Source organism: Abramis brama (assembly GCF_963993115.1).
Source record: "Abramis brama genome assembly, chromosome: 11".
Taxonomy (NCBI): Eukaryota; Metazoa; Chordata; class Actinopteri; order Cypriniformes; family Leuciscidae; genus Abramis; species Abramis brama.
The window spans coordinates 11,968,011-11,981,348 of NC_139973.1; the positions used below are offsets into that span (position 1 = coordinate 11,968,011).

Consider the following 13,338-nt stretch of genomic DNA (forward strand, 5'->3'; position numbering starts at 1 on the left):
CATATCGCTAAAATCGTAAACCTATTGTTTAAATATGTACACTATATTTAAAAAAAGAGCATTATATTTTCCTTCTTATTAAGTGCTTACAATTCAAAATGTGTTTCTATGTCAAAAATGACTTGAAATGATGGAGCAGATCGAATTATGCATGATGTTGATAATGACAATAATTTAAATATATTAAAAGCACCTCATTATAATTTGAAATAAGGCAAAACCAATTATTTGAAAGAGTAAAATTTATTCCATTTCCTCATATTGTCCTCTGGACATTCACTCCTCATTTATCTAATCATTTAAACACATTTCATAAATAGAGATCTGGTCATTTGTGAGGTGGACTGTACAGAATAAAACCTCAAAAGTGAATATTAGAAAAAAAGAAAGAAAGAAAGAAAGAAATGGGTCACATGTGGATTGTGGGTTATATATTTACAACATACAATAGAAGAGGGAAGAAAAGTAATTAAAGAATTAATGAGCATCTACTGACACAATGCAACTGCAAAGCAACCTGTTGGAATGGCTTGTCAACAGCACATACAGGATATTTTAAAGAGATTTATAAATATATTTAGATGGTTTGCAAGCATGAGTATACAACATGACTCTCTAACCAGACAGCAGTTTTCGGCCCCTGAAATAGAGTAAGTGCATATGACCGATGGTAAAGAAATCTGCCAAAACAAAATCAGATACAATCAGTGTAGAATCTCTAAATGCAAACAATATCATGCTGTCTAAATCTGCTATGTAATCATTGTTGCTGTACACAAGGATATAATACAAATGAATCACAACAAATATGATGTGAAAACTGGCAATCAGAAAAACACAGACCATTTTCATGTTGGAAGAGAACCTGAGACAAGTTGTGTATTGATGACAACATACAATTCCCTCAAATGCGTTAGGAGCTTGTCCATTTACCTTAAATAAAATTACCCTTAAATAACCCTAACCGGAAAGGAAATAAAATAAAGTGATGTGTTGTAAATGGGCCATATGATGTTTACATAAGGCCTACAATGATATCGGAAATGACTCAGGCATTCTTTAAAAAACGTAGGAGAATAAAACACACAAACCCACTCTCACTTGATAATCATACAGTAATTGCTACACACCTACAAAAAAAAAAAAAAGCAAAACACAATGCTAGGATTGTCTGTTTACTTATGCTTGATATTCATGATGGCATCATGGAAATCCTTTGCAGGCCCTGATTTAAATATTCCACATTTGCAGTGTATTTTTTTGTTGTTTTGTTCTTTGTCCTCATTTTTGATATCCTTGAAATGAGATAAGTGTACAATTATTATCTTATCTTACATGTACTGAAGCACTTTACATAATGATTGCAAAAAGTGGCGTAAAATCATATCAACCCAAGGCGGATGGAAATCATGTTCCAAAAGCATATCATAACATGATTATATACAAACGTTGTCTAAATAAGATCATAACGGCAATGTTTAGAACGGCTGATGTTTACGTAGCAAGCTCTGAAACTGAAGACGTGATTTGACCTTGTTATATTGCATTTCCACAACAATGTAATCTTCTTTTAATATTAATCACCTGCGCTTCGACAATAAAGATTCATTGGCATGAAACATTTGCAATTAGCATCTCTCAATCGTAATAACATATCAACATGTACAAATTAAAGACAGCTCCGAGTGCATCATGCGGAAGTCCCGTGGCTTCAAAAATTGCAACGTATGTACAGAGATAGTCTTTAGAAAACTGATTTTGTGTGTATGTGAATGGGAATGTTTTTTTTTTTTTGAGTACACATGTACTTTATGTGAGCATGGGCGTATGATGAGAGTTTTAGTGCAGGTAGCATTCCATCGGAACCCTTCTCAACATCACAAGGGTTCAAATGTAGAAAAACCTTGGTTTATATGGCGTGGAAGTACGTCCCTTAAGTACGTCAGAGCAAAGAAAAAAAAAAGATAATTTTCCACTTGGCAACATGAAAAAATTGTGATGGGGCGAAAAAACCCCATTGACGTCTGAGGCCTAATTCACATAATACAGCCAGTAGATCAAATTGAAAAGAGAGAAAGCAGCGGGAAATATTATCCGTGACCATCGATCGATGGCGTTCACGTCTGTGAGGTCAGGGATTTTGATTTTGAGCTGGGAAGAGCGTCTGCGTAGCCGCGGTTTCTTCGACTGCACGTTCCTTTCCACGCTGTGGCGGCCCTCGGGCCGCGCTGTGCTCTGTTTGCGATACTGGATCCCTGAGTTATCGAACACCATTGAAGTGGAGTTTCGGGCTTCGCTGACGCTGGTGGTGATCTCGTTCCCGGCCACCTCATTGTGGATCTCCAGGGTGGTCAGAAGGATATTTCCCTGGGAATCCACCTGCAAGCAGAGACAATCCTGGTTACTACGTTTTTCTTTCTCTATAAAGCCTACTATTAAGAATGATACTCAACAAAAACACATATGGAAATGATATAGATAGGTTCAATAAACTATTCCATTTAAAAAGCTATTTGATTTTTCAGTAACACTTTACAATAAGGTCTCATTTGTTAACACTAGTTAATTAACATGAACTAACAATGAACAATACATTTGTTAGTTTTTATTTGTTATTGTTAGTTAATAAAAATACAGTTGTTCATTGTTTGTTCATGTTAGTTCACAGTGCATTAACTAATGTTAACAAACACAACTTTTAATTTAGAAAAAAGTATTAGTAAATGTTGAAATGAACTAACTGAGATTAATCAATTCTGTAGAAGTATTGTTCATTCTTAGTTCATGTTAACTTAAGTAGTTAAATAATATTAACTAATGAAACCTTTTTGTAAAATGTTACCGACTTTTCTGACTATTATTTCATACAGGATCCAAAAAAATCTTTAAACAGTGAATTTAAAAAGTAAATTACTCAGTAAAACCCCCTAAACTACTTAGACATTATCAAAGCCAATGTATTTTTTTTTGTAAGGGAAAATGGTTTATGAAAAGTGAGGATTTTGTGGTTAGTTAGGCATGTTAGACAAGCTACAATGGAGGCGTTCACATGACATACATAAAGAATGAAAGAGCCTTCAATGCGAAGAGTCAAGTGTGCTATATTCTTCAAAACAGTTCTTTGCACATAAATGACAGACAACTAGATTTATGTGGCCATGATTTACATGTCAAATAATGTCAGTTACATTATGTATCCACTACATTGGAATGCTCACAAGAAAATAAATAATAATAATGGTATACTGTATATGTAAAGCACTGCCATAGACACATGACACAGACATGAATTACTGCTGAAGTGCTGTTCTCCAGTACAACATACAGAATCCAACAGAACTCATTTTATAATCAATGGTACTACAAATCATCAACATGCTAATGCATCATTGCAGTAACAATATGACAATGAGATGCTCTAAACAAGCCACACATTTCAAAAAGCAATATTTTGTATAAGGCTGTACAATTGCAATGTCAAATCATATTTAGGTTATAAATGGCAGTTTTGTTAATGAGCTGAATCTGAGCTAGTGTAAATAAGAACAAGCTGGGCAAGTTGTTAACCTTACAAGAATCATATTAGGAAGCAAAAGTTCTCATATATAAGGTGTGATACTTTAATGTAACCTACAGTAGGTGATATGTGGGAGTCCTTAGGCCTTGTCCACACGTTTTGTTTTTCTTTTTTTGAAAATGCTTTCCCAAGTGGATAAATTTGACAATGTCGTTTCGTGTATTAGCGTGGACTGTGAAAGCGGAGGTATTTGTAAACGATGACGCATGTTTAGTCGTGTAACGCATTTTGAACCGTTTATACCTCTATTGTGCCTGTTATGTGCAATTGACTTTCACACTGTTGCTAAAGATATGTTTCTTTGTTCACTCTTCATATCACAGTCCTGGAAAGATGACAGAAAATTTTATCACAATTGCTGTCCTGTGATAAAACATGAGAGCAGTTGCGTTTTAGACCAAACATATAATGGTGAGTGACACTGACGCATCAGTGAATGGTGAGATATTTTCAAATAAAATGATCCTGCCAGAAGAATAGCATGAGAACATTATGATGTCTGTTCCATCTATATAATCTCAGTGAACTTTTATGAGGTTTTAATCATGCGCAGTAAGGTGAATTTATCGTTTTCCGACGTTTCAGTGTGGATAAGAAACGTTTGGAAAACACTAGTGTGTATCAAATGTATCCGGATTAATGTAGACGTAGCCTAAAAAAGCAATATATTTGTCACATTCCTATTTTTATCCAAAAAAAAAAAAGTGTTTATTAAATGGCGCATACACAGACCGCATGTGGAAACAGCAAAAGGAAATAAACACACAAATGTACATCCACAATACACACTCTAGCTGATTTCAAAAATAGACAACAACACTGTAAACAACAACAAAGCACGTAAAAACACGTAAAAAAAGTGTTTGAGTGAAATGAGTCCTTACAAGTCATGAGTGAAAAAAAATCTAAATCTTTTTTTCCTCTAGTTAATTTAAAATAACAGTATGAAACAGGAAGAAAAAAACCTCCCATTGCTAAATGACAGAAGTAATTGCTATTTTGCTGAACAACAAGCTCAGGTTATTTCTCAAGAGGAGGTCCCTCCATGATATATTGTTTATTTACTGCTACCTCTGAGTCTCTGCAGTAATAAATAATTCAGAAATACATTCTTGCAAAAATATCATTACAGCTCACTTCATAATCCTGATCAGTGTTTTTGATGGGGCAAATGAGAAAACAGCTACAGAGGTCGAGTACGGCATATAGTTGTGTTATGAGATGGTGTGTACTGAACCAGAATTTTTTACTGAATGAATGAATGGACCAGAAATCACACCATTACATATGGAGAAAGAAAAATGCAAGAACAGTGGTTCTCAACTAGTTTTGAATCAGAACATAGATTTTACATTGGACATCAAGTAGCGACATCAATAATATTGTACAAAATTAAATGTCTCTACAATCAAATGTTGTAATTTATTAGTATTACATGAACTGAATAAGCAAAATATGTAAAAATGTATATGACAATAGTAAAAAATATGTATTATTTCTTACATTTTGATGGTTTCATGCTCTACAGTAAAAAGATAGATCCATCTAATCTGGCTATCTTCTACCAAGTGATTAATATAATAGAGTCTGATTGAACACTCAGCCTTGAACATTAATAATAAAACATATGGGAAGCATTTTCTCCTCCCCTTTAAAAGTTAATATAAGCCTATTTTTTCGCTGCTTTGAAACAGACCGACGACCCACAGTTGAGAAACACTATTTTGCACTAAATGAGAGGGAAACTGTTGCTAGGAGGATTTCAGGACGAAGCTTACAAACGTTGACAAAACAGCCAGCAATACACACACTCACCCCTTGTGAGTGACGGTGGCCTTGTACCTGATTGGACTGTTTAACAGATGATGGCTTGCAGTTGCCTCCCTCTTGAACAGACTGGTCAGAAAAGCACAAACAAGAGTTTGTCCTCCATCTGAGCTTCAGCACAAATGCTTTAACCTCAAAAATCTCAACTTGAGTCTGGAATTTGTCTTTTGATTCAAGGAAAAAATGACACACATTTCAGGACATTGCTGTCGTTGCGTAACTATTCACACGCAAATGTCAGTGGCCATATTTCTGACACAATATTCCAGAATTAAACATTTGCAGGAGGAATACTGACATTCCTCAGGACTGGGAATGACCTAAATAAATAAAGTAAATAAAGTGAAAGAAGTGCAGAATTTTCCAGGTGTCAAAGTAGGAAAGAACACTGTACAAACTTTATTACAGTTACTTAGAAACATCACATTCTAGTTTTTTTCCTGTTTCATGCCTTTGTATTGTTTCCCCCAGGACTACCATACCACAACCTTTTATTTTAAAAAAGAGAAAGAAAATCTAACACTCAATTCATTCTTCACATTGGCATCGTGACAGATAAAAAGGACTTTTACCTTGTTGCCGTCATACTTGCTGCGGTCGTTACTGGCTTTCTCAGCTTTCTCAGCCAATTTCTTCTGCATCTGAGGCCCTCGTCCAAAGAAAATATAGTTGACGAAAGCATATTCCAGCAGAGCCAAGAAGACAAAGACGAAGCAGCCCATCAGATACATGTCTATGGCTTTGACGTACGGGATCTTCGGAAGTGTTTCTCTCAGGTGGGTGTTGATGGTGGTCATGGTCAGCACAGTGGTAATACCTGTATGGGAAATATTTATATTTAAGTTATATTAACCCATTCCCAACCATTGATGAGATTTTTTTTTAAACTACCTTTACTTAACATTTTCATATTGAAATTGTTTATTTATTGTTGTACTTGCCAGTTTTGCTGCAGAAAAAAGAAACAAGCGATAGAAGATTGCTTACGCACATGTAGGCTAATGTGATCATCAAACCTTCAACAGCATATAAATCAACATTAAAGAATGAAATGCTGAACCCACAAAGAGGTATATGACTGTAAAAGCTTTGGGGGTGTTGATGGACTCGATCTACAGTATGTTTGGATCATCGTTCTGAATCCGATCCAGATAAAGTCTTTGACAAAAATGAGATTTTCTCAGCTTTTTGTGCAAAATGTTGCTTTTTTAAATGAAACTTACCCACATTCAAGGGTGGATAAAAAAAAAAAAAAAAGAATACATGAAGCTAAAATAAAATGGTTTCTTTTCCTTTTTTTTTTGTTTAAAAGCACAGGCTCTGTTCTTTCTTTTCTTATATACTAATTTAACAAAATAGTCAGGGGGCCATGACAGTTTTGTGAAAATGGTCAAAAATGTTGGCGCTGGCTGGGGAAAGAAAAAAAAAAAAAAAAAATGCTGGCGGGGAAAGTGTTAATTTAAAATATAAATTTAATAGTTCACCAAAAATAAAAAATAGTTTTTGTTACAGAAAAAAGAACATCATATGACATGAGGGTTAGTAAATAATAACATAATTTTCATTTTCGAGCGAGCTATCCCTTTAAACAGTCACAATGTATGGTCTAGGAAGCAAACTTTAAGGTTTACACAGACAGTATGTCTCAGTACAACCAAGTGTAAGCAATTTGAAAGTACATGCTGATGGAAGGCAGAACACACTGACTGAAATTTCAGGGAAGGACTCAGCCAGGGATGAAAGCGCTCTCAGTTGACACTTCTGTTCCAACGCCCACCATGAATCTGGACTCTGAGAATGGGTGCTACAGATTGAGTGCTGTCACAATGTTTAAAATGCCAGATCCGAGCCCTGCTTAGTAAACGGAATTACACAACCACAACACTGTCAAATCTAGCTTTGAATAATCCACTTATGATGGCAGTAGCCTGGTTACCTTCATAATTGATTGCAATACTAAATAAAATGCTGTTTTATCCCTTAACTGACAGACTCTGAACCTTTAATCGCCACTACAAAGCCACAACACTGCACCCTTTTGTATATTATACATTATGTGAGTTCTGACCTAATTAGCTGATTAGATTGGATTCATTTGTACAGAGGCCAGAACTGAGAAATCAAGAATAACATACAAGGTATAAAACAGCATGACTGATCAACTTGGCCACAGCTGAAGAGAATAGCCCAGCACTGTTGTTGCTTTTCTTCCCTTTAGTGTCTTCCTCCCTTTCTCCAAGCTTTCCCACATGCTATTCATATTTAACAGAATGTCTTATATTATAGATTATATTATATAAATAGAAAGGTCAATAGCATTTTTTCTATTTTCTTTGTATTTTGTTGATTCTATGCTGTGATACTCTATTCTGTTTATTCTGTGAGTCAATCCTGAGTCAGTATTACTGCCAGTTCAAAGAGGAGCGGTACTCCAACTGCTCAAACACCCACTCAAATATGTACAAACAAGCACACACACGTAGAAGATAATACAAATATACTGTTCAAACTCCTACTCTATAAAATATCTCCATTATTTTTCCAAAGTTCTTCCAAACACCAGCAATCTGCCATTATTCAGAGTTCTCTCAAGTTATGGCATCCATGTGTGGTGAATTTTGGGAAATGATGGTCGTAGATAAGAGGTTTTTTTTTTTCTGAAATAGACTATTCCACAATAATAAACTGGCATGAAAAAGGATGTAGTTATAAAATGTTTGTAGAGACACTAAAAACAGCAGAAGATGTGTATAGACAATTGGGAGATATAAAGTCAGAATTGCGTGACAAAGTCACAATTGTGTGTTATAAAGTCAGAATTGTGAGTTATAAACTCAAGATTTATAACACGCAATTGCAAGTTTATATCTCATATCAGAATTGCGAGATATAAAGTCGCAATTATCTTTTAAAATGTTTTCGTTATTTAAACAAGCTTCCATAGGACACAGTTTAACTTGGTTGTACATCTTCATATATTTAGAATTTTTTTTTATTTTTATTTGATGCCACTAACCTGACAAACTTTGTCAAATCCAGTGATTATCCAGTGATAAGCACTTTTATCAACCTATTAACTTGTAAATATGACTTTCCAGGCAGACTGATAAAAATCCCTGTAAGCTTGCACCCCCACAACTTGTGTGAAGTCAGCCAATCAGATTGGAGCTTGCCAGATTGAGAAAGTGCTTTCCAGTTTTTTGAGCAATATGTATCAGTCAGATGGTCAGCGAACAGACTGTGGGCGGTCTGAGGACGTGCCGTCTGAAAGTGAGTCTAGTTGCGACATACTCATATCTTGATGTAACTTATCGCTGCTTTCAAGGAGATTTTTCCTTATGAATAGCCTTGATGTAGAAACAAAAAAATCACTGTCAGTGTGCAAACAACGTCAAAGGCATATTTGAGGATAAAAGGAGAAAAAAACCCCCTATCTTTTCCATCTTTTCCAAACAATCAAATAAGGTCAAAATATCTTTTTTTTTTTTTTGGTGATCTGAAAAAGAAAGTAACTCAGGTTTGGAACGCTGAGGGTGACAGAATTAAAACATTTTTAGATGAACTATCCCTTTAACACTTGTGGGGATTTCTTTCAGCCTCTGCTCTGCATATTTGGTAGTTTTACCTTTCTGCAAACAGACATAAATCTGCTTTACGAACATCGGCTCCCGGTTAACGCTGCCACTCAAATCAGTATGTTTGTTGCTGACTCTGCTGTAGCCGTGATGGGACTAAAGTGTGAATATGCCTGACTGGAGCAAGAAATGGAACTGTCAATATTTCTGTTGCCCTGCAAAGAACCAACCTCTTCCACAACAAACACAGCAAGACTTCATCATACAGTAGATGAGCTAATTTCTCAAACAAACTGCCAACTTCTGTCCCAAATCACATAGCAAAACTACTTGAAGATCTCTCCACAGAGAAAGTGATGTCCATCCTGACTATGACAAGCCAGATCATAGCTTAGATCTCGAGCACAAAAGTTACACACGGTTACTTTGGGTTTTTCCTCTAATTAAAGTGTAATTAGTGCAAGGCAGTGTGCTTTACAGGGGGCCTTGTCTCCGTCACATTCGCAATCCCTAAGGAATGCCTTTACCTCGTTAACGAGAAAAGGGTCTTGTCGACTGACTGCAAAGCAGCCACGTCCTAGTTTCTACCCTGAGCAGCATCACATTAACATTTAAAGTTACATTTAGCACAATTCCAGGAATTACAATCCAGGCACTTTGCGACCGCGACTTTGACTGGCCAGAACATCTCAGACAGTGAATTTTAAAAGAATGTACATGCTTTTCTTATTTTCTCTTGTCTCTTGTCTATTTAAATGGCTTTAATAATTTAGTGTTCACCCTAATGCTGCAGTGAACAGGTTTTCCACGGAATAAAGTGATTTCTGTTCAGGATTATGAGGTGAACATTCTTTTCATGGATTTTGACAGACATTATGCATATTCTAGCAGTGTTCCCCAACCTATTTCGTTTTATGTATCCCCACAGCCCCATCAGTAAGTCTCATCGACCAAAAGAAGAAAAAAAGGAATTGGTAAATTTTTCATTGCAGTGGATATCAATAGGCCTATACCATCATTAGTCGAGTAAAGACATGCACTACATTTGTCTGATGTCTTTATATAGGCTACATACTGTACATATATTCATCTAAACAATTTATACACAGCTTGTTTTGCTTATTGCTTTATAAATTAGTTGAATGCGTTAATGTAACTACACAAAAGACTTAAAAAATATATTTTTTCTTATGCTCATCAAGGCTACATTTATTTTGTCAAAAAAAAAAAAAACAGTAATTGTGACATTACAATTAAAATTATTGTGACAATTTAAAATAAAAAAAATTCTATTCTATTCTATTATATTTTAAAATGGAATTAATTCCTATTACGATGAAGCAGAATTTTCAGCAGCCATTGTGCCAGTCTTTAGTGTCATATTTTTAGGATTCTTTGATGAATCAAACAGAATTTATTTGAAAAATAATTTTGATGTCTTTTTTATGGGGGTAATTTTGTTTTATTGTAAATGTCTTTGCTGTCACTTCTGATCAATTTAATTCATCCTTGCTGAATAAAAAAAATTACTGACCCATAAATGAATGAATGAATGAACAATCAAACAAATAAAGTATTATATAGATTTTTATTTTATTTTAATAAAATAATTTTACATTCTACCTACTGCTGAAGAATTGGTACTGACTGGTCGGGAATAGCTGCTCTGTATTAAATGACCGGTCTGTCATAAATTCATAAGCTGACAGAATTAAGTGTACAGAGCATCAACAATTTTCCTGTGAAAATGTGAGCTGTCATAGAACTGCACAAGTTCAACTAAAATTAGCATGTCTAGTCTTTCAGACCTTTTATTCACAAGTTTTATTACTAGAGTTGAATATTAGAACGTAGAATACAATTTAACAACCACAGAGATCAAAGAAAATGGTTGGCACTTCACTCCCACTGTGTGTTCACTGTAAAGGCCTGAGTCCCCAGAGTGAGAGAGGACATGTGTGGGCAGATGGATGCCTGTCCTAGCTTACATAAACTCAAAAGCAGCATTCTGGTGCGAAGAAGAGAGGGCTGCACACGGAGCACATTGCATTGATTTGTGCAATGACCAGGTCACAGCAAGGGAGGATCAAACTCAGCTCAGCACAGAGAGTTCAGCGCAGAGGAGTTACCTAACCAGAACAAACATACCTTCACACAGACCTGTCTGCAGTGAATAGTGTGGGATGTCGTTCTTTTGAGTTAGACTTTTGAAAGTGAAATGCACAACATCGGCAAACACTCAAGATCTATATCAGAGTTCTTTCAAGCCCTTTGGCCAGATGAGTTTAGTCAAAGTTCCTTTAAAGGAATAGTTCACCCAAAAATGAAAACTTTATCTTTTTATGTACCAAACCAGTTGTACAAAAGGTGCATTTTTGAAGAACATCATGGCCACTCTTTTCAATTCAATGAAAGCGAAGATGATCAATATCCAAAATGACAAAAAATACCATTATAAAAGTGGTTAAAATGACTTCTATATTATGTTTATGTGAAATAATAACACCAGCCCTGGAGTTTATGCAAGAAGTAGCAACACATAAATTAGTTCTTCTTTTGAGTCCAATCTGTTCAGTCAATCTGTTGATAAAGTGTAAAAACCTTTCTGAATGGTTTGTTTAAGAATCTGACTTCACCACATAAATCTATAGTGCGATTTCAGAAGACTTAGAATAGATCTGATATGATGTGATCTGGTATGATATTTTTATGGCGCATTTGGGTTCTTTTTAATTCTATTCATTGTAAATGATCCATTCTTTGTAACTGCATTGAAAATTCTCATTTTAAATTCCATGCATAAAAAGGTCATATAGGCTTAGAATGACATGAGGTGAGTAAATGATGACAGAACTATTCCTTTAAGGAAAGCCAGAAAACTCAGTAGCCATCTTGGTAAAATCTTTGGGCAGCTGCTTCATTGCATGTCCTTTTTTAACAAATTGATTTTATCAAATGGGAATTGAATGAATCATAATAAGCAGCTGTTACATGACAGAATGGAGCCAGACTCAATGCAAAAGTATTACAAATGTAACTCATAATGTGCTTTAGTCATTAACCCATCTTGAGATCTTACAATAATCTCCCCAGAAAAGATCTACACGCCTTTCCACGTCAGCAAATCAATCGGAAGACGCCATTGAAACATCATCCACATCATTCAATATGTTTGCTTCTTGCATCATTTCATAACTTCCTTTCTGAAATGAAAGGAAGTCCTTAAGTGTGCAACAGTAATGCAGTGCGAGATATAAGGCCGGGGCCGGCCGGATGTGGATGCAGGGAATGGATGGAGTCAGCGAGGCAGTGGGAAGTGGCGAGACAGAGGCATTTAAGCCAGAGATTCATCTGTGCTGCAGCATGCCTTGGGATTGAAATGGAAGTTAAATGTAATTGTTTTCTAGCTACATTGATCCCCTTGTTTTCATTTGGCTGCCTGGCTGTGGGAGGACAGCAGAAAAAGACAAAGAAAAGAAGAAAAGAAAGAGAGAGAGAGAGAGAGAGAGAGAGAGAGAGAGAGAGAGAGAGAGCGCTACAAAATAGATAGAGGGGGTGGGGGGGCCTTATAATGATGCGTAGAGGCAGGTGAGATGGGTGGTATTTGTGTGGGGGACCCAGGAGACTCTTCCCTCCCAGTGTAAAGTGTTCTCATTTCTCTGCTTAACATGGTTAATGAGGACAATTTCCCTAAAGAAGGCCCATATCCAACATATCACATCCATCTCAAAGAGCTGCACCTGGGTGCATGAACAAACACACTCTCACGCACATTAAACATGTAATTACAAAGATATTGTACTGCACTCTGTGATCTATCTCTGTGATTTAAAAGTGCACAGATGATAATTTGGTACATGCATGAAAGACTCTACAGTAGAAGCTTTTGTAAATCTGAGCTCATTCGCCCCTAGTCTGGTGTCCACACAGGCAGTGAGTAGGCTGGAGGCAGTGAGACTGAATTTTGGTTTAAAAGGTGCTCACAGTAGCTCTGTTTCACAACCAAGTGAGCTGTCCTGCTGTCTTCTGGGCAGCATCCTGACTGAAATGGAACAATCTGCTTAAAGTAGTTCAGCTTTAGCTTCTGGTAAAAGGTGGTAAGCAATACTACAAGCAAATAATAAAAAGTAGTCAACTACATAAAAGCTATTTTGATAGTGTGGCAAATCACAGCGATACATATGTTATTATTAAATTATACTATATATACACCGTTCAAAAGTAGGGATCGGTAAGATTTGAAAAAATATTATTACAATTTAAATTAGTTTCTATATTCATACATTTTAAAATGAAATTTATTCCTGTGATAGAAATTTTGCATTAATTCAGTCTTCAGTGCCACATGATCCTTCTGAA

At 35.7% G+C, this 13,338-nt stretch overlaps 1 protein-coding gene across 5 annotated transcripts in view; it reads right to left on the bottom strand.

The window, feature by feature from the left end:
* Positions 1 to 224: 224 nt before the first annotated feature.
* gabrb3 (gamma-aminobutyric acid type A receptor subunit beta3) overlaps positions 225 to 13,338 on the bottom strand; it is a 72,788-nt gene continuing 59,674 nt past the window's right edge. For 2 of the 5 annotated variants that reach the window (XM_084128009.1, XM_084128011.1), the window contains 3 exons: positions 5,977 to 6,221; positions 5,393 to 5,473; positions 225 to 2,379 (listed from right to left, as the gene is read on the bottom strand). In XM_084128009.1, the coding sequence (XP_083984135.1) occupies positions 2,032 to 2,379; positions 5,393 to 5,473; positions 5,977 to 6,221 (674 nt within the window). In that variant the 3' untranslated portion in view covers positions 225 to 2,031. The remainder of the gene's footprint in view (positions 2,380 to 5,392; positions 5,474 to 5,976; positions 6,222 to 13,338) is intronic. The other 3 variants (XM_084128012.1, XM_084128013.1, XM_084128010.1) reach the window with 2 other exon arrangements.